General features: G+C 40.0%; 1 protein-coding gene across 5 annotated transcripts in view; it reads right to left on the reverse strand.

Annotated features, from left to right (window-relative positions):
• Positions 1 to 19,464, reverse strand: part of RNF169 (ring finger protein 169) — a 109,723-nt gene extending 90,259 nt beyond the window's left edge. For all 5 annotated transcript variants that reach the window (XM_030332172.1, XM_030332171.1, XM_030332168.1 and 2 more), the window contains exon 1: positions 18,943 to 19,464. In XM_030332172.1, the coding sequence (XP_030188032.1) occupies positions 18,943 to 19,444 (502 nt within the window). In that variant the 5' untranslated portion in view covers positions 19,445 to 19,464. The remainder of the gene's footprint in view (positions 1 to 18,942) is intronic.
• Between the last annotated feature and the right edge of the window lie 2,564 nt (positions 19,465 to 22,028).

Below are 22,028 nucleotides of genomic sequence, written 5' to 3' on the forward strand. Positions count from 1 at the left end.
TGCATTGGATCAGCACAGTCAAATCAACAGGAGACACACAATAAAAGATGTTGTAGATGTAAATACAGGTATAGGAATGCTGCAGAGAGGGAGGCCCTGTAGATGTAGGCAGAACAAGACCACCATATGGTTGTCCCACTATATCCATCATCCTAGCACAAAATCCTTTGGATTTAATTTCTGCTCTGTTTGAGTCAAAGAATCATTCACACTAGTCCACAAGGTGGAATGATACCAAAATTAGAAAGAGTGCTGGATTTGGAGCTATACTACATGCGCTCAAAGCTACCACCCACAGGATAAATATTAATATTTATCTTTACGCTCCCAAAGCCTGTGTTTCTTCGTCTGTAAAATGGGAGTACTACTTACCATAATAGGGTTGCTTTTCTCATCTAATCCTCCAATATCTAGGAGCGCCTGAGTGGTTCAGTTGGTTAAGCATCCAACTATGGCTCAGGTCATGATCTCACAGTTTGTGGGTTTGAGCCCCACATCAGGCTCTGTGCTGACAGCTCAGAGCCTGGAGCCTATCTAGGATTCTGTGTCTCCCTCTCTCTCTGCCTCTCCCCCCACACACAACTCTGTCTCTGTGTCTCTCTCTCTCTCAAAAATAAATAAACATTAAAAAAATTTTTTTAATCCTCCAATATCTATTTGGTACAGATTCTGTGTGTATTAAATGGTAGCCTAATTGCTCTCTTGGACTCTTTGTCTTTCCATCTACCATCAACACTGCTTCCTTGGTTTTCTATAAAACACAGACCTTACCCTATCATCCTCCTGGCTTCTTTCTGCCTACAAGATTTATAAACAGTACCCAATCTACCACTCCAGCCACATTTTTCCATTCCTGCAATACCTCTCCCCTCCCCAGACTTAAGACATCTATTCCTGGATATGCCATACCCTGTCTCCTCTATGACTTTATATATGCCACTTCCTCTTTCCAGAATGGTTTTTCTCCTTCTCACTATACAGTGATTACTTCCAAAGCTGATCCATCGCTCTCTCCTTTGTGAAGCTTTTCCCGCTTAACCCAGAGAGAATTACATCAGCTTCCTGTAGGCCTCATAACATTCTGCACTTCTCTCAATGGTAGTAGCATTTATTACCCGTGTTATAATTATTTGTCGCTGCCTCTGCCTCCCCAAACTAGAAGATTTCCTTTAAGATAGGGATGGTCTCTAGGTATGTGTCTCAGTGTAAGACTCAGTGGCCTAAAACATTTTTGTAGAATGAACCAATGAGAAAGATCTTTAATACCATTAGCACCATTTTATACCAAAGTTTCAAATAATTTGTTGTCTGAAGGAAGCTGAAGTTAATAAAGCTTTTCTTTATAATTAAGGCAAAGGTAAACTTCAGTAAAGTCCAATCTTTTGTTGAAGTTTTACAGAACCAAACACAAGCAAAACACAAGAGAAATGGCAAAACAGAAGGGAGTCAAGGGAAAATAAGTCCACTGCTATTCAGAAAAAAACCAAACCAAAATTGGAAATAAGTTATCTTCAAGCTTAAAAATTTTGTGGTAAATCATGTGATGAGGAAGATGTCTTGACAGTAATTCATGCCCAAAAAACAAACAAACAAACACACAAACAAAGAAAGAAACCAGTTTTGTTGCTGACAAATTCAGTATGAGTAAGGCTACTGCAATCTTTAGCAGTATTAAGAATTTTACATCCAGGGGCATCTGGGTGGCTCAGTCATTTAAGCATACACTCTTGATTTCAGCTCAGGTCATAATCTCAGGGTCATGAGATGGAGCCCTGCCTCAGGTTCTGCACTGGGCGTGCAGCCTGCTTAAGATACTCTCTATCCCTCTCCCCCTCACTCTCTCTCGATCTAGAAAAAAAGAGAAGACAAGAGAAGAGAAGGAAAGGAAGAGAAAGAGAGAGAGAGAAAGAAAAGAATTTAGCATCCAGAAGGAGGGACAGTAAGCCCCACCACACTTTGCATTAGTCAGGTATTATTTAAAGTATGAGAGTCATCTCTGAGTGGCATATTTAAAGATGACCAACCAGAAGGAATCATAACATATAATCAAGAACTTTTAGGGATTTTTTTTTAGAAATCTTTTTCCTCCATTAAACATTTACTATGTATCTAATATATTCTAAGTACCATATGAAGTGCTGAATACATGAAGACATAATCTCGGACCTCAGAAAGTTCACTGCAGTGCCAGATACACAAATGAGGAACTGAAATCCAGTGACATGAGTGATGCATATGCTGTGTGGTGGCACAAAGGAAGATAACTGACTCCTGTATGAGTGTGAAAAAAATTTTACAGAGCACTTAATATTTCACCTGGGCCTGAGAAGATGAGTATAATTTGACGGGAAGATAGAGTCTTCCAGGTAGGATAATCATAGAGGACAAAAGGCCAAAAAGCATACTATATTACAAGAACTCTAAGTACTGTAGCATGATCAGAACATTTGGAAAGGAAGAAGACCAAAGAAATGAATTTGAGAAGTTTAACCTAAAAATTTAGATAGAAGTAATCATGGTCTTTAAATACTTGAATACTAAAACTAGGGAAGTGGATTTTAATTCACTAGAAAACTTAACTTTCAAACCATTAAAATTGTCCAATATAGAGACGGCAATGAGTAGTCCCCACAATGGGAGAAATATCCCTATTCATGTATAAAATCTATCTCCCCTTGGTGTTCCAGGTCTCATCTTCTCTCACCTTAGCTCATCACTTTACTCTCTCCAGCATCAATTTCTTCCTCTCTACTATGATAACACACAAATCTAATACACAAACATGACATAATATCAGCTATCTTAAAAAGAAACAACTCCTGAGCTCTTGCCCTCCAGCAAGTACTGGCCTGTTTCCCTGCCCCCCTTTACAGCAGACCCCTCCAAAGAGTAGTGTATATATTCACTGTTTCTCCTTTCTCACTTTAACTCATGCTATTAGGGCCTTAGTTTGTTCCACCACTCTCCCAAAACTGCTCTTAATAAAGTCACCAAGAAGGACCTCCAAGGTTCCCCAGGGTCAGTTTACAATAGGCACGAAAGAGTTCAATGAATGGGGATAATCTGATAAACAAACAGAATCTTTACTTAGCCTAAGTACTAAGGATCTTTCAAATCAAAATAGCTAATAGCAGGCTTATGGAAAGTTATCAGTCTGGGATAAACCAGCTCAGCTTTTGCATACAACTATCTCCACAGTAATACTATCCATTTCTTCTAGAAAACCAGAAAGAAAAGTGAGATGTTGAAATTGGACAGTCTTGCACCATCTTTATCAGTATGACTAATCAGCACTCTTCTTCCCTTACATATCTTCATCACAATCGTCTGACACTTATTTTTAACCTAATCTTCTAAAATAGACTCAGGCACAGTTATTAAGTATGAAAGATAATTCTTCTTCCTTCAATGTTCCTCCTCTAAACATTCTTGCTCTCTTCAAGTCTACCCTTTTTAAGCACCTAGTTCAATGCCTTACACATCTTGATACTCTATAAATGTCTAGCAAGTAAACTATAAAACCTAACATATGGGACCTAATACAAAGTAAACTCCATAAATGCTATTTCCCTCTTCAAAACTATCCCAACTTTAAGAATGCATAAAATGATAAAACCTCCCTACCCTATATGAACAAGTTTATCTAGTTCTCTTTCTCAAAAGTACCTGCATTTTAAGAGAACCGCAAGAATAAGGGACCTAAAGAAAATATGTATTGAATTTCAGATACTACAGGATACATGTGAGTGATATCCTGAGGCAACAGAACCTTCCCTAGTCAATGAAGTGATTAAACATCAATTTGGCCCTTATATATCAAAAGAAAGTTAAACAATTTCTTTTTACTAATTATCATTTTTAAAAAGCCATATATAATATTTAGGCATAGGTAAAAAGCTAGTAAAGTCTGGCAGGAAATGTATAATTATTAACAATAGTTCTCTCTAGAAAGATAAACAATAATTGCCTGAACCATAATTTATCCCTTTATCCCTTTTCTTATCAAGGACAGCTGTTACTACTCTTTCCAGTACTATATTGAGCATCATTTTCTAAAACTTTGTAATTGTGTATAGGTGTATATACATGAATATATATCATAAATGTCATACACATTCATACATAGGGCAGACACCTATTAACGGAATTGCCACATGGCAAGAGATAAAGAATGTCTCTCTTCAACCTTACTAGGTATGGCCAAACCGCTCTCCAAAATGGTTATACCGGGTTTTACTTCCCCAGCAGCATGTGGGTCCCCATTAATTATCATTAATTGATCATAAATTATGCAGTCTGGTAGCCTCTCATCATTGGCTTAATTTGCTTTTCCCTAATTATCAATGATAGTGAGCATAACTCCAGATGTTTACTGGCTTTTCAGTTTTCCTCTTCCATGAAATGTCTATTCAAATAGACTATTTTTTCACTATTTTTCTGGTGAGGTGTCTGTCATAGCGATTTGTGGTTTCTCATATATTTTGGATATTAATCTTTAATTGGTTATTTCATTGAAAACATTTTCTTCCACCCTGTGATTTATCTTCTTACTTTACATTATCATACAGAAGTGTTTAATGTGTCCAAATTATCAGTCTTTCCTTTATGCTGTTTATTTGTATGAAGAATACTTCTCTACCTCATTTTCATAAAGATACTTCTAGTATTTTCTAGGTTTTGTGGTTTGACATTTAATCTATTTGGAATTAACTTTTTGTGTATAGTATGAGGTAAAGATCTATTTTTTTTTCTGGTTTTCTATAAGGTTAGCTAACTATCCACAACAATTGAAAATGGGTTCTTTGCGACACCAAATAGCCAGAGTAATATTGAAGAAGAAAACCAAAATGGGAGGCATCACAATCCCAGACATTAGCCTCTACTACAAAGCTGTAATCATCAAGACAGTATGGTACTGGCACAAAAACAGACACATAGACCAGTGGAATAGAGGCCCCAGAATTAGACCCACAAATGTATGGCCAACTAATCTTTGACAAAGCAGGAAAGAATATCCAATGGAAAAAAGACAGTCTCTTTAACAAATGGTGCTGGAAGAACTGGACAGCAATATGCAGAAGAATGAAACTAGGCCACTTTCTTACACCATTCACAAAAATAAACTCAAAATGGATAAAGGACCTGAATGTGAGACAGGAAACCATCAAAACCCTAGAGGAGAAAGGAAGAAAAAACCTCTCTGACCTCAGCTGCAGCAATTTCTTACTCAACACATCTCCAAAGGCAAGGGAATTAAAAGCAAAAATGAACTACTGGGACCTCATCAAGATAAAAAGCTTCTGCACTGCAAAGGAAACAATCAACAAAACTAAAAGGCAACCGATGGAATGGGAAAAGATATTTGCAAATGACATATGGGATAAAGGGCTAGTATCTAAAATCCATAAAGAACTCACCAAACTCTACACCCAAAAAATAATCCAGTGAAGAAATGGGCAGAAGACATGAATAGACACTTTCCCAAAGAAAACATCCAGATGGCCAACAGACACATGAAAAGATGCTCAACGTCACTCCTCATCAGGGAAATACAAATCAAAACTACAATGAGATATCACCTCACGCTGGTCAGAGTGGCTAAAATGAACATATCAGGAGACTATAGATGCTGGAGAGGATGTGGAGAAACAGGAACCCCCTTGCACTGCTGGTGGGAATGCAAACTGGTGCAGCCACTCTGGAAAACACTGTGGAGGTTCCTCAAAAAATTAAAAATAGAACTACCTTATGACCCAGAAATAGCACTGCTAGGAATCTACCCAAAGGATACAGGAGTGCTGATGCATAGGGGCCCATGTACCCCAATGTTTATAGCAGCACTTTCAATAGCCAAATTATGGAAAGAGCCTAAATGTCCATCAACTGATGAATGGATAAAGAAGATGTGGTTTATATATGCAATGGAATACTACTTGACAATGAGAAAGAATGAAATCTGGCCATTTGCAGCAATGTGGATGGAACTGGAGGGTATTATGCTAAATGAAATAAGCCAGGCAGAGAAAGACAGATACCATAATGTTTTCATTCATATGTGAATCTTGAGAAACTTAACAGAAGACCATGCGGGAGGGGGGAAAAAAGTTACAGAGAGGGAGGGAGGCAAACCATAAGAGACTCTTAAGGACTGAGAACAAACTAAGGGTAGAGGGGGCGTTGGGGGAGAGGGGAAAGTGGGAGATGGGCAGGGAGGAGGGCACTTGTTGGGATGAGCACTGGGTATTGTATGGGAACCAATTCGACAATAAATTATATTTAAAAAAAAAAGAAAAGAAAAAGAAAATCTTTGCCCCACTGATTTGTAATGCCATCTGTCATCTATCAAATTCAAATATATGAGGGCATGTTACTCAACTCTTTATTTTTTGGACTTTTTAATTATTTTAATTTTTTTAATGTTTATTTATTTTTGAGAGAGAGAAAGACAGAGCACGAGCAGGGGAGGAGCAGAGAGAGAGGGAGACACGGAATTTGAAGCAGGCTCCAGGCTCTGAGCTGTCAGCACAGAGCCTGACGCGGGGCTCGAAACCACAAACCGTGAGATCATGACCTGAGCCGAAGCCGGACGCTCAACCAACTGAGCCACCCAGGTGCCCCTGGACTTTTTAATTATTTAACACTGGTTATCCAACTATCCTGACATCAGTACCTGTTTCAATTAATACAGCTTTATAATAGCTTAATATTTGATAAAGCAATGTGCTCCAAAATTGTCTTGAGTGTTCTTGGCCACTCACTAATCATCCTTATTGACAAGTTCCACTAAAAAAGAAAAAGTTCCCCTCTATTCCAGGTGTTCTAGCTTTTTAAATGAATGAATGGTAAATTCTTGTCAAATGCTCTTTTAAGAATCTATTGAGATGATCATATGGTTTTACCTTCCTTTAGTTCATTAATGCTGTATACTGAATTACATTAGATTCTTAATGTTAAACTGAACCCCTATTCCTGGAATAAATGCTACTTGGTTGTGAGTTTTTTTTTAATGCACTACTAGATTAGTGTATATTTCATTTTGGATTTCTTAAATCTACATTCATGAGATTGGTCTGTATTTTTCCTTTCTTATGCTGTCCTTGTATGATTTTGATATCAAGTTGTAAAAGCCTTCCAAAAGGAACCTGAAAACACTTTTCTTTCCTGGAATAGTCTGCATCCTGCAATATTTGGGTAACCTGTAAAACCCTGTGCCTGGTGCATCCTAAGCAGATAGAATTTTTCTTCTGCCTTTTATTACAGAAAAGTCCCAAATATTTATTACAGATACCTGTATAATAAACCCCAACCTATCCATCCCCCAGCCTCAACAATCAATTCATTGCCAATCATATTTCATCTATTCCCCCAGTCATTACCTCTCCCCACTCCCCTTGAAGGAATGATTTTGAAGCAAATCCCAGACATCAAATCATCTTATCTGGGAACATTTTAGTATCTCTCCTGAAGGACTCTTACAAAATATGTAACTATTGTCACGTTGAACATTTCATAATCTTTAATATCAACAAACATCCAAACAGTGTTCAAATTCCTATCAAATGTTTTAACAGTTTTTCAAATCAGGATCCAAATAAATTCACGCACTTAAATTTGTTATGTCTTTTCATCTACAGGTTTCCCTTCTATTGCTCTTCCTCTTCTTCCTCTTCCTCCTTTTTTTTTTTTAATTTATTATTTTTATTTTTGGGACAGAGAGAGACAGAGCATGAACGGGGGAGGGGCAGAGAGAGAGGGAGACACAGAATCGGAAACAGGCTCCAGGCTCTGAGCCATCAGCCCAGAGCCTGACGCGGGGCTCGAACTCACGGACCGCGAGATCGTGACCTGGCTGAAGTCGGACGCTTAACCGACTGCGCCACCCAGGCGCCCCTCTCTTCCTCCTTCTTCTTCACATTATTTGTGGTAATGGGCCATGTATCCTGCAGTTTCCCACATCCTGGATTTTGCTTATTTTATCTACATATTACTTAGTGGATAGATTTTACTATTCATTTTCTTTTTTAGTTACATTTCTGTTCATATTTTCTATTTATTCTTAAGCAATCTGTGACAGATTGCAGTTTTTAGTAAGTGAACTATTTTATGCAATATTTCAAATTCATGGCATAAAGCCCATATTCTATATTTACGGGATTTTTATATCTTTATCACATCTGTAGTTGTATTCCCTGTTGCATTCCTAATATCATTTATGCCTTCGTTTTTCTTTTTCTTTGACCAATCTTGCCAGAGATTTGTCCATTATATAAACCTTTTTTTATTTTTTTAAATGTTTTTATTTATTTTTGAGACAGAGAGAGACAGAGCATGAGCAGGGGAGGGGCAGAGAGAGAGGGAGACACAGAATGTGAAGTAGGCTCCAGGCTCTGAGCTGTCAGCACAGAGCCTGACACGGGACTCAAACTCACACACTGTGAGATCATGACCTGAGCTGAAGTTAAGATGCTCAACCGACTGAGCCACCCAGGCGCCCCCATAATATAAATCTCATATTACGACCTTCAGTGAATTAGATTTTGGCTTTATTAATCCTCTTCACTGTTTATTTTTTATTCCATTAATTTCTGTTATTTTTCTTTCCTATCTTCTACTTCCTTTGGGTTTAATCTATTTTTTTTTTAATATTTGTTTATTTACTTATTTAGGGAGTGAGACAGAGAGAGCATGAGCAGGGGAGGGGTAGAGACAGAGGGAGAAAGAGAATCCCAAGCAGGCTCTGCACTGACAGTGCAGGGCTGGAACTCATGAACGTGAGATCACGACCTGAGCCACCCAGGTGCCCCTCTGCTATTACTTTTCTAACTATTTCGGTTCACCACTTAATTCAATAATGTTTAGGCTTTCTTCAACTCAAATATCTTACAGGTTCTAGGACCTACATTTCTTCATATTAACATCTCTGAAATTGGGATGTTTCTTACAGTTGAAGTCTTATAATCACTGTCAGCCAGGCAGCAGTGATGATGGCACTGTCATTGCTTATTTATGTATAAATGTACACAATTAAAGAGTAAGCTCATCAAAAAATGTATGATTTGGTGGTTATCCCTGGTGACTGGACAACTGTAACCTCAGTATTAGCCTATAAAGGCCATCTGAGGAAGAACTATAAATCTCATCTGAAAACATTTTGTTGATGCCATTTGGCAAGCTCAAACAAGCATGAGCATCCAAACATGATGGGTGTCAGCAGTGTTAAAGAACAATGTTAGATAATAGAAAACAAACTATGAATTTGACAGAGGGAGGGAGGTGGGAGATGGGCTAGATGGGTGATGTATACTAAGGAGGGCACTTGTTGTGATGAGCACTGAGTGTTAAATGTTAAGTGATGAATCACTGAATTCTACCCCTGAAACCAATATTGCACTGTGTTAACTAAAATTTAAATTAAAAAGTTCTTTTCCTTAAAAAGAAAAGAAAAATGTTAGAGCTGTGGAACACTCTTTTAAGAAATTCTGTATCACCAATGGTCTCAATGACACAGTAAACAATACTACATAGAAAAACACAACCTCTATGATTTAGAAGAATCAGGCTCTGAATATGAAGTCACAGGAATATTCTAATTTATCACGTTACTTCCTTTTATAAATATATGCTCAAGTGGGGCGCCTGGGTGGCGCAGTCGGTTAAGCGTCCGACTTCAGCCAGGTCACGATCTCGCGGTCCGTGAGTTCGAGCCCCGCGTCAGGCTCTGGGCGGATGGCTCGGAGCCTGGAGCCTGTTTCCGATTCTGTGTCTCCCTCTCTCTCTGCCCCTCCCCCGTTCATGCTCTGTCTCTCTCTGTCCCAAAAATAAATAAAATCGTTGAAAAAAAATTAAAAAAAAAAATGCTCAAGTGATACGTTAAATCTGTAATAAATTTATAAGAACTCTTTCAGTAAGTACAAAGTTAAAAAGTCTGAGTGACAGTAAAGCATTGTTTGGTAAATGACAGCACATCTTACAAATGATGGCATCTTAAGATTTAATGAAACATAATTCAGACACTTAAATTTTCCTTAGTTTTGCTTTAGTTATACTCCACAGATTCTGAGATAGTTGTTTACTATCTCATTGTTACTCAACTCTAAATATATTCCAATTTCCATGATTTTGTTCTTCACCATACATTATTTAGACGTTTTTGTTTCTGCTTTTTAAATTTCCAAACATGGACTGGGAGGGGGATTGGTTATATTTGTCACTGATTTCTAATTTTATTGTACTGGGATGAGATAACAGTTTATATAGCAATCTTTGGTATCTGTTAAAACTTTTTGTGCCTAATTATGTGCATGTTCTACATTTGTTTAAAAGAATGTAAAATCTTGGGGTGCCTAGGTGGCTCAGTCAGTTGGGCGTCCAACTTTGGCACAGGTCATGATCTCACAGTTTGTGGGTTCGAGCCCCATGTCAGGCTCTGCGCTGACAGCTCAGAGCCTGGAGCCTGCTTCAGAATCTCTCTCTCTCTCTCTCTCTCTCTCTCTCTCGCTCTCGCTCTCGCTCTCGCTCTCACTCTCTCTCTCTGCCCTTCCTCTGCTCACACTCTGTCTCTCAAAAATAAATAAATGTTAAAAAAAATGTTTTAAGAAAAAAATAAAAGAATGTATATTCTCTAATTTGGGAGGAGTATGGTTCTATATATATGCAGCAGATCAAATTTACATTCCATTTCTTTTGGTAGTTACCCTTAAATTTTTAATATGCATCTGACCAAGAGCCTAAAGTTAATCAATATCTCTATCCTCCTGAACTATATATAGAACCTTAGAACTCTTCAATGCTGATCACCTTCCCTCCCAGCTTACATTTTATCCTTGTCTGATATTTTAGTCCCATTTTGGTTTTAACCCCCACATATTAGTCATAATTATTTTTGCTTTATAGAGTCAATATTCACTTAGTTTACCTACCCATTTCTTTGTTCACCATGTTTTCTTGTATCCTATTTTCTCCCATTACATTTCTTTCTTGCTGATGTATATTCTTCAGTATAATAGTTCTTTCAGAAACAGTGTGGTAAATTCTCTGTATTTTTGTTTATCTGAAAATATTTTTATTTTGTCCTCACTCTTGAATTATAACTTAGCTGAATACAAAATTCAGATCTCTCAACACTGAGAAGACATTGTTCCATTTTCTTCTGGCCTCTCTTGGTTATAAGATGTCTGCTCTCAGTCTGTTGCTCCTTTGTTTTTCCTTTCTGGTTGCTTTTTAAAGTGCCCGTGGTGTTCTACAGTTTCATTGCAATGTGTTTAGTTGTGGGGGTTGTTTGCTTTGTTCATTTAATTCTTTCTAGGGCCTCATGACTCTAAAACCTAAGGATTCATGTCTTCTTATTAATTCCAAAATACTCTCAAGTCACCATCTCTTTAAATTCCATGTCTCCCACATTCTATTCTTCTCCTTCTGTAACTATTAGATGATGGGTCTTCTTGATCTTTCATTTCTCTTCACCTCTCTTTCAGATTTGCCTTTATCCTACTGTTCTGCATCCTCAGGATTTCCACATATCTAATTCCCAGCTTACTGATTTTCTCTTCATCCGTGTAAACTAGTGCTTACCTTATTCACTGAGCTTTTTTTAACCTCCCTGACTATATTTTTCATTATGTTTAGCTCTTTTTTAAATGCACCTGTTTCATAATGTCCTTCTCACTTCTTGAGATTTCCATTAATTCTTTAATGTCTTTAGTCACTTAAAATGTGCCAATTTAAATTATCATTTAAGCTGCTATTCTACTATCCCAGTTGCTGGAGATAGAATCCCCTTGCTTGTTATATCTACTAAGTCTCATTTATGTTAGAAAATGGTTTCCTCGTGTGTCACATTCAATTATAAGTTCATCTTTGGTTGGGCTTATCTCTTCTTAAAGAATCTCTTCTGGGGGCGCCTGGGTGGCGCAGTCGGTTAAGCGTCCGACTTCAGCCAGGTCACGATCTCGCGGTCCGTGAGTTCGAGCCCCGCGTCAGGCTCTGGGCTGATGGCTCAGAGCCTGGAGCCTGTTTCCGATTCTGTGTCTCCCTCTCTCTCTGCTCCTCCCCCGTTCATGCTCTGTCTCTCTCTGTCCCAAAAATAAATAAACGTTGAAAAAAAAAATTAAAAAAAAAAAAAAGAATCTCTTCTGGAGCAAGTTGGGAGTACTTCTTAGAGTCTTTTTTTTCCTTTCTCCAGGTGATCCATGGGTATCACTAGTTTGGAGCCAGCTTTTATATTAATTTCTCAGCATGGTGATACTTAAAACCATATAATATAAAATCAGATCCCAAATATGAGCAAGGCATACATCATGCGCTTCAATTTCTCAGGAAAGCTCTTTTCTCCATTTCCTCTCTGCATAGAGCCCAAGTAAACCAAGACAAAATTTCTTATTACTGGCTTGTACCAGTAGGAAGATTATTCTCTGCCCACCCCTTCACTCTGAATGCACATCAAGAATCCCAGTTTTATGCACAAGACTTAGTTCTGGTTCCTTTTTCTGTGGTTAAAACTCAATCCACTAGGAATAGAAAACCAGAAATAGCCCCTCACTCCACCCCTTCACCCCCACTCTAGGGCAACATAGCATGAGCTTACTAAAGTTTTGGTTTTTAGTTCCATTTTTATTTCTAGAACCTGGAGATTTTCCTGTCTTTCCTGCAAGCTCAGGAATTCTTTTAAAAGAATTGTTAATTCAATATCATCTAGCTTTTCTGGATATTTGCAGCAGAAGCATCTTCTCATCTCAGCCCTCTTGCTAAAAGAGAATCTGGGCTCTCCAATCCATTTGCTACATTAACCCTATAGGAGTAATCACTCTAAAATGCAAAGATGGAACTCTTCTTTAAAATTCCTCAGTGGATCCTCACTCCTGAGCATGGCATTCAAAGTCCACTGTTATTCAGTAACTGCTTATTTCTGGAATTCCATCTCCTCCCACTCTCCCACATGTAGTCTATGCTCCAACCACTCCTACTTACAATCCCTGGAAGTCTCCTTGTTATTTCAGAGTCCTGTACTTCTGCATATACCGGTTTCCCTCATCTTCATCCTGCCCCCATCCACCTACTGAATACTCAGGGTCAAGTGTCTGCCTTTCACTGAAGCCATTTCTGACCCATCCAAGCTGGAAGCTCTTCATTGAGTTCTTTATATGCCAAGCATTCTACTAATTATTTAGTCTTACCAACATTATGATTTTGCTATTACTATCCCCATTTGCAAATGAGGAAACTAAGGTACAGAGAGTTGAAGCAACCTACGCAATGGCACACAGCTATGAATGGCAGAGCTGGAATTCAAACACAGGCAATCTGTCTCCAGATCCTGCTCCATTAACTTGCCCCATTAACATATTCCTTACTGCCTTCTACAATGATATCTTGCATTACCATTATAATTGCATTTATTACACATTTCAGTTGCATGTTTGTGCACCAATCTTCCCAACTACGCTGACTCAAAGAGAAAGAATCATGCTTTATTCTATATGCAGTTCCATTGCCTAGCACACAGAAGACCCTCAAATGATTACTAAATTAATGCATGACGGAAGGAAACATCCCCACAGACACTGCTTTAGTCCAGGCCCTCTTCATCTCTTGCCTGGACTACTAAAATAGTCCCCTAACTGGACTCCCTTCTTCATTTCTATTCATGTCTTTCCTCCATACCCCAACCAATATTCTTTCTAAAGTACATCATTATGATGACGTCATTACTTAAAAATCTGTAAGGGCTCTGTACTGTCTATAGGACAAAGTCCCAAATTATTTTATCATGACATACCATGCCCTTTGTGATCTAACTTCCCCAGTCCCTTCTCTTCTTTCCCACTTCAGTCCCACATTCCATCCATATTTAACTTCCTGTCAGTCCCTGAATATGCCAAGAGACTTCATGCCTTTGTGCATGTAGGTTCTTCTGCCTGGAATGGCCATCCCCTCCTCTCTCACCTGGTAAATTCCTACCTTTTCAGCATAGAGCTCAAATTCCTCAGCTCTCCTCCAGATGCTTAGTTATCCCATTCCTATACTCTGTTGGCTTTATGCATTTACCTCACTTACTACTCTGTAATATTTTTGATAAGGTGTTTCTCCAACCAGACTGTGGAATTTTAAAGAACAGGGACCATGTCTTATTCCCCTTTTTTACTGTATTATCTTACAGAGCATGTGCCCCCAAAATGCTCATTGAATTAGTGGGATGACATTTGACAAACATATCCCGTATTCTACACTCAAAAACAAAACAAAACAAAACAAAACAAAAAAGCAAAAAAACCCCTCAGATATAAATGAATTCAAGGGTAGGCAATTGTCCGGATTAACTGGAAGTTTGGAAGTGGATAAGAAGAAAACCAAATACCTCCTAAATTCTTGAGGCTCAACCCTGAATTCTATAGGATACAGATATTCCTTTAATGGTAATTAGTGTTTAGTTGGCGAGGTAATCTCATTCTGAATTGTTTCCTGTATTAGAACACATAAGGACACTCTCAAATTCTGGAATATGTGTACGTGTCATTAAGGATAAAAAGTTGAGTCATTTTATACATTTTACAACAAATCCCTACAGTTGAGGGAAATTCTTATCCTTTTACACTACAATCACATGATTTCATTATTCATTAGTCCTAAATGCAATTTAGGTCGCACACATAGCAAACATTGTCTGCCAACTGAGTAATAAACCAGAACGACTTGTTTGTCACAGAAAGAGGATTTTTTTTAAATGTATAATGTTAACCCTAAGTGAACAGGGAGGTTGAGGGGTGATGAAAGGGATGGGATAAATGAGGTACTATTGAATTTTTGAAACGCGCTTTTAACACTAAAAAATTTTTTTTAAGTTTTAACTGCCAATTTAAAAGATTCATTGGTGGGGCTCCTGGGTGGCTTAGTCAGTTGAGAGTCTAACTCTTGATTTTGGCTTAGGTCATGATCGCAGGGTTGTGGGATCAAGACCTGTGTCAGAATTCTCTCTCTCTGTCCATCTGCCCCTCTCCCCGACTCGTGTTCTCTATCTCTCTCCAAAAAATAAAAAAATAAAAAAAATAAAAAGGACTCATTGGCCTTTGTGTAGCTTTTCTCTTCAATTATTACCCAGGGTAGAAGAAAAAGAATTATGCTAAAAAGGTCTTGGTTTCAATTTCAGAAGCAGTATAATTTAGAATGGTCACTCTTGATTTCATATCAAAAGACTAAATTAATTCTTAAGATTCATTAATTATTATCAATGAGACTTAAGTATTGCTGTTGTATATACAGATGACCATTGAACAACACAGGGGTTAGGGGCACCGACCCTCAGCACTGTTGAAAATCTACGGTAACTACTGACTTTCCAAAAACTTGACTTGTAGCCCTTTGTTGACCGGATGCTTTACTAATAATATAAACTGCTGATTAACACATATTTTGTATGTTATATGCATTATATACTCTATTCTTACAATAAACTAAGCTAGAAAAAAGAAAATGTTAGGAAAATCATAAGAAAGAGAAAATACATTTACAGCACTGTAATGTATTCATTGAAAAAATCCATGTATAAGTGGAACCCACACAGTTCAAACCCCTGTTGTTCAAGGGTCAAATGCAGTTGCAAAAGCACCTATATATGCCCATGTGCTACAGTTTTTATTTTTAATCAATGGACCAAGACTGCCTCTAAATTTAGTATATAAGCTCCAAGAAGAAGAAATCTTTGAACATTTCATTCACTAAGGTCTCCCAAGAACCTAGAACAGTGCCTGGCCCAGCACAAACATTCATTACATACTTGTGAATATTGCTCAAAATGGTTCAAATACTATGTCAATATATGCGATGAGCTATAACCTCAAGGAACATAAAGTTGAAGTAGACTTCACACAATGTTGCACAAGTCAACTGTGCAACATTTTGCTATATCCAAAAGCAAACTGACAAGGCATAGAAGAATAAAACAAAACATGTTATACAGGAGTCCTTAAGGTTCTGAATTTTAAAGCTTGTCAGGAAACTGGTAAAAAACAAAAATGTCACCAACACAACCAAAATTTTCGACAAGCACAAACTCTTATACTTATTATAGACAATTCAATTCCAAAAGAGCCATGGGGCTTCAACAAAATTAAAATATATATATATATATATATATATATATATATATATATAAGAATTTCACTTAAGCACCAGTGCATTTACTACAAAATTTAATTTCCCGTATTAAAAAGGAATTCTGACCTTTCTTTTTATCAATTAACCTAACTATGCCCCAAAAAAACTGCTAAGCAATATACTTCTGAATATACCTAAAATTGCTAGTTCTGTTGCTGTTTCCCACTCAAAAACACAATGTAAGTTTTTATAAAACTGGTATTTTTAGTTTTCTCTATTACAAGTCATCATGAGCATTTAACTGTGAATTAAGCTATGTTTTAGCCCTTATTTATGGGTTATTGTTTTGGTCCTTGTTTATCTGCTACTAACTCATGATGACCATTAGCTGGTCACTTTCTACTCTCTTCTGGGCCTCAGTTCTCTCTTCTGTAGAATGAGAGACCTGGGTTAAAACAATGGTTCCTAGCTTTCTTTCTGCATCCCTTTGAGAATCTGGTGAAAGCTACAGGTGACCTCTCCATATGAATGCACATACACATGTATATAACAATTTTATAACTGACTTTTTATAATAGCAAAAGATTGGAAACAACCTAAATGTCTACCAATAGACAGTTAATTGTTATAGCCATTCAATGAAATTCCTTGCAGCTGTAAGCAGAATAAAGAAACCTTCTATATACTGATATGAAAAGCTTTCCATCATGTATCTTTATATGGAAAAAAGCAAGTTACAGAACAATGTATACAATATACAACCTTTTGTGTAAAAAGATCAAAAACTAAAATAAATATATTTGAATTTTTATGTAGAAGCATAAAGAAACTGTGGAAGAATGAGAATCTTTGGTGGCAGTGGGAAATGAGTAAAGGGATAGGAGGAACCTTTCCATTGTACACTTTCTTACATTTGTGTTTGGATTATGTGAATGCACGGCATATTAAAATTCTAAATTAAAAAATTGTATATAACTCTAACAAGTCCAGACAACCCACTGAAGCTAGAAGATAATTCGCAAACCCTGTTCAGCAATATTCTCCTATAATGATTTGACTTAATAAGCCTGTAATTATATACACTCAATGATCCGACAAGAATACTTAAGGAAAAATATTTTTCATCACAGTCCTCATATAAACATATAAGTAATTGGTGGATACTCAGTAATTCAATAGATCCTAATTTGGAATCTCATTTTATATAATTTTCCTTAATCACTGATACACTTTATGACAAATTTCTTCATCAGAAAAAGTTTGCACAAATTATCAAGCCATACTCCTTCTCATGAATCAAAGTCCAGAACTGATATTTCACAGAGGAGTCCAGACTTTATAAATGAGAACAGACATCTCTATCTTATTTGACCATATAATCAATAGTACTAGTAGGAAGACCAGAGAAATTTTTACCATAATCTCAGAACTTGAAGCAAACTAAAGAGCATATGAGATCATCACTCAGCACCCACAAATTAGATGACGTTTGGGGAGGCCTTCTCACCTACTCTGAACAAGGATCAGATAGAATTGGGGTTCACCCTTCCGCAAGTTACTTAACCTCTCTGGGCCTCAATTTCATCTCTAAAATGGAAATAAAAGTACCTCTCTCATAAGGATGTTGTGAAACTTAAAAGGAAAAATAAGGAATATAGCCAAGTAAGACAAAGAAATAAAAGGAAGGTATCCTAGGACAGTGGCAGGTGTCTGCTTTAATCAAAACAGAACTGCATTCCGGAAACTGTAGTTTCTAGAGACTGCACTTTCATACACAAGCAACGCTTCCTTTTCCCTACTGAAAAAAAAAAAAAAAAATGGCAGAATTCCCAACACAAAAGGTGCAAATATCTGGCCTTTCCTAATTATGTTTCTTGGAAATCTCCTCCTAGGTAAGCATTTTTTTATCAAAGAACATAGATGTTGTGTTGACTGGATGTGTCTCGGAGTCCTAAGTTACACACCGTTCTGTTTTGTGTTTTTACAGGGCACTTTCAACGTCAAGCTCAGCACCAGAGGGGCAGGCTGTGGGAGGTATCGAAAGGCAAAGAAGTTGAAAGCAACAGTCCCGCAACTTTTAACTACCAGGACGATAGCAGGAAACCTACACAGCCATGGAGACAGAAGCAGCCCCTGCCAACCAATCTCCATTTACGAAACTTAACCCCCACCCAGTTTTGTTGTTGTTTTGTGGTTTTTTTTTGTTTTTTGTTTTTTTTTTTTTGTCGAGCACTACTGGACAGCTTATTCATTTTTGGAGTTATTAATTATAAATATAAATAACCCCGATGTGCGAGGCTCTGTCAAGATTTTGTGAAAATTGCGCTTGTGAGTTCATTCTCTCAACCCACTCCACACTCTAGTCTGAAAAGCTCTCTTCACATCCTCAAATTCAACCCGCCCCCTTAACTCCGGATACTCCATACCTCTCACTAATCCATTTAGGCCCAGGAGCCACTTCTCTACACGCAGTTCGACCCCAAGCTCTTCACCCAACACGAAACCAAGCACTTCTCTGATCCTCCAGGGCTCCTGCAAAGTTAGGAACCCTTCTCCCACACACCATTCCAACCTGGCCCTAACTTGTTCCAAGAATGCTGTTTCCCTCCAAACTTCTAACTTCCGTAAGGCGCGAGATCCCCTCACTGCCCCTCCAAATCCATCGTGCCCGTACTTCATTCTGAAGTTCAAAATTCAGAAACAGATGCGTCTGGACAGAGCCCAGTTCCAACCCCACGCGAACTCTACACAGCCGCTCGAGCACGGCCTGGGACCCTCCACCCCCCCAACCAGGCCAGGCCGGGCGCGCTCGGCCTCGCTCCAGACCCCCAAAGGGAGGAGGGAAAGCTCCACCTGGCTCCGTGGCCGCGGCGCGCGGCTCCTGCTCCGGCCTGGACCCCGCGGCGGCCGCGCCCCCGTCCCGGCGCTGGCGGCAGCGCTCCGGCTGGCCGCGGCGGGCGCGCTCGCTCTGCACCTCCGCGTCGGCCTGGCCGTCGTCGCGGGCCCGACGGCGGGCCCAACCCGGGCCGCGGGCACGGCAGCGCGGGCAACCGGGGCCCGCTGCGTCGGCGGCGCGCTGGGCGCAGCCTCGGCACAGCGAGTGGCCGCACGGCAGGGCCGCAGCTTCGCCCAGGGTCTCCAGACACCCGGCGCAGCCCGACTCCTCCGGCCGCGGCGGTGGCGGCGGTTGCAGCAGCGGCGGCGGCAACACCAGCAACGGGGGACCAGAGGCCGCGCCCGGGGCCCCAGTCTTGGCTGCCGCCATCTCGTCACAGCGGCCCCGTCGGCCCCGCCGACTCAGAGCTGCCGCTGCCGCCGCGGAAGAGGCCCGAGTACTCGGACCTGCCGCCGCCATCTTGTTTCCCGTTTGAAGGGAGAGTCCGTTGCGAGGGAGAAGAGTAGAGGGCGGGGCAGTGCGCGGCGGGCGGTACCGGCTACATATTTATGAGGGGGCGGGGCTCCAACGAGCCGGGAGAAGGTTCTCCCCGGGCCCGATTGGCGGGAGGCGAAACCTCATTAATATTTATTAGCTACCTTCTATGTCGTCCTCAGCCTCGCCCTCCAGTTTTTGCAATTTCCTCTTATCGAACCTGGTGAAGTTGAGGACTGAGGGGATTTGGAAATTCTGAGCGATGTTAAACTTTATGAAGTAATTACATTTATCCTGCACTACCTTGATAACTAAGGCTAAAGTGAGTGGGGGGGTTATGTGAATTATCCAGAACCTTCCCTCAGTGCTTCATTTCATGAAAGGGTAGCTGTTGTGACCAGGCCTACTTAGTGACCAGCAACTAACTACCAAAAATAACAGCTTCTTGTCAGTTCTCATCTCCATATCTTCCCTATTCACGTCTCTTCCTGGAACTCCCCTCTCTTGGCTGGCAAAATCAGACTTTCCTGTTTTTTTCTCAACCCCTCAGCCCTTTCCCAGACTCCTTCGATCCCTCCCCCTTATTTGGGGCTTAAGCCTGCGTTTTCTTCTAGGCTCAGTCCTCCTCTCTCTTTGGGTGTGCCCCCACTCTCACCTCACACTTTCTTCCAGCTGAAACTCCCAAACTGATACTGGCCATCCCAGACCTCCTGAGTCCAGCCCTGCACTTTCAACTGCCTGATGGAAACATCATATTGAATGTCTGCATCCCTCGTGTACAAAACCAAAGTCACTGTCTTCCACCCTCCTTCAAAAACAGCGTATTTCTGGGGCGCCTGGGTGGCGCAGTCGGTTAAGCGTCCGACTTCAGCCAGGTCACGATCTCACGGTCTGTGAGTTCGAGCCCCGCGTCAGGCTCTGGGCTGATGGCTCAGAGCCTGGAGCCTGTTTCCGATTCTGTGTCTCCCTCTCTCTGCCCCTCCCCCGTTCATGCTCTGTCTCTCTCTGTCCCAAAAATAAATAAACATTGAAAAAAAAAATTAAAAAAAAAAAAAAAAAAAAAAAACAGCGTATTTCTTATTTCCCTCATCCTGTTAAAGGTACTATCCTCCTAGTTCCTCAAGCTCTAAACCTAGGGTTCTTTACATTTCTCTCATCTACCACATCTGTCAGTTTGTTAATCCTGCCACTTCTCCCACCAAAGTGACTATTTTCCCACCTGTCTTTTCCTATTCATTCCATTCCCACCACCCAATTCATGTCCCGTCATCTCTCACCTAGATTGTTGCAGTAGGTTGTCTCCCTGCCCACAGCCTCTCTTCCTCCAATCCATGCTCCACAGCTCTTAGAGTTGCTTCCTAAAGGACAGCTCTTACCATGTCATTCCTACTTGGGCTAGTCACCAAGTGAGTGACTTTGATGCTAGCCCCCCTGGATGCAGAGGGTATGGGAGAAAGAATGGCTCCCTTCTGATAGATGGTTCTGCTATAGCAATTCTCCTACCCTTTGCTTTCTTTGCACTGAGGTAGATATGGAGCAGGAGGACATTAAGCAAATGGCATTTCCTGTTGGGAATCTTTATAAGAAAGCACAAGTTTTATAAGGAGAGCAAAATCAAAAAAAGCAACATAATGTAATGGAAGGCATCAGAGGCCCTGGGTTTCCATTGCCCAGAAACAGTGTCTGAACTGGTGGTAAAACAATCCAAGGCAGAGTGATTGGTGGAAGTCAGAGAGCAGGAAAAAGAAAGAAGTAGATTCCCAAGATGAGAACCAGATGGCTAAAGAACAGTCAAGAATTGAAGAAGAGTCAATGAGTAATTGAAACAAGGTCTTGTGTGCACAGAGGCCCAGTCAGAATCCTGGCAAACACAGAAGTATGGCTTCAGCTGGACTGTCCTTTATCCAGGGATCCTCCTCATTTCACTCCCCACTTGAGGTTCTTGAGGGCGCTTTGCCCAGATTCTGACAAGGAGGCCTGTGGTCCAGAGATCAAACTAACTACCATTGGGATTGGGGCTCTTGGTGTGGGCTCGTTCTTGACAGTTTGGGGCTCTTGATCTGAAGCCTGTTTACTGTTGGAAGAGCTGAACGATAGACATGCAGCATGCTTCCTTAGATACAAATAAAGACGGGAAATTTCCTGTCACAGAGGGAAAAAACAAGAGGTCTGAGTAGCACTAGACCAAAAGCCAGGAGATCTGGGATTGGTCCTGACCCCTTTACCCTTCTCGTTAACTCATTGTGTGATTTCAAACACCTAACTTCTCTCTGGGCCTCAGGCTCCTCATCTTTAAAACAGGGTATTGGTGCAACACCTGGGTGGCTCAGTCAGTTAAGCATCTGACTCTTGATCTCTGCTCAGGTCATGATCTCACAGTTCATTAGATGGAGCCCCGCTCCATGGAGCCCCATGTCCATTGAGCCCCACATCCATTGGGCTCCACACTGACAGCGCAGAACCTGCTTGGGATTCTGTCTCTCTCTCTCTCTCTCTCTGCCTCTCCCCTGCTCATACGTGCTTTCTCTCGAAATTAAAAAAAAAAGGGGGGGTATTGAAATTGAGCAGT

Source organism: Lynx canadensis, chromosome D1, assembly GCF_007474595.2.
Source record: "Lynx canadensis isolate LIC74 chromosome D1, mLynCan4.pri.v2, whole genome shotgun sequence".
NCBI lineage: Eukaryota > Metazoa > Chordata > Mammalia > Carnivora > Felidae > Lynx > Lynx canadensis.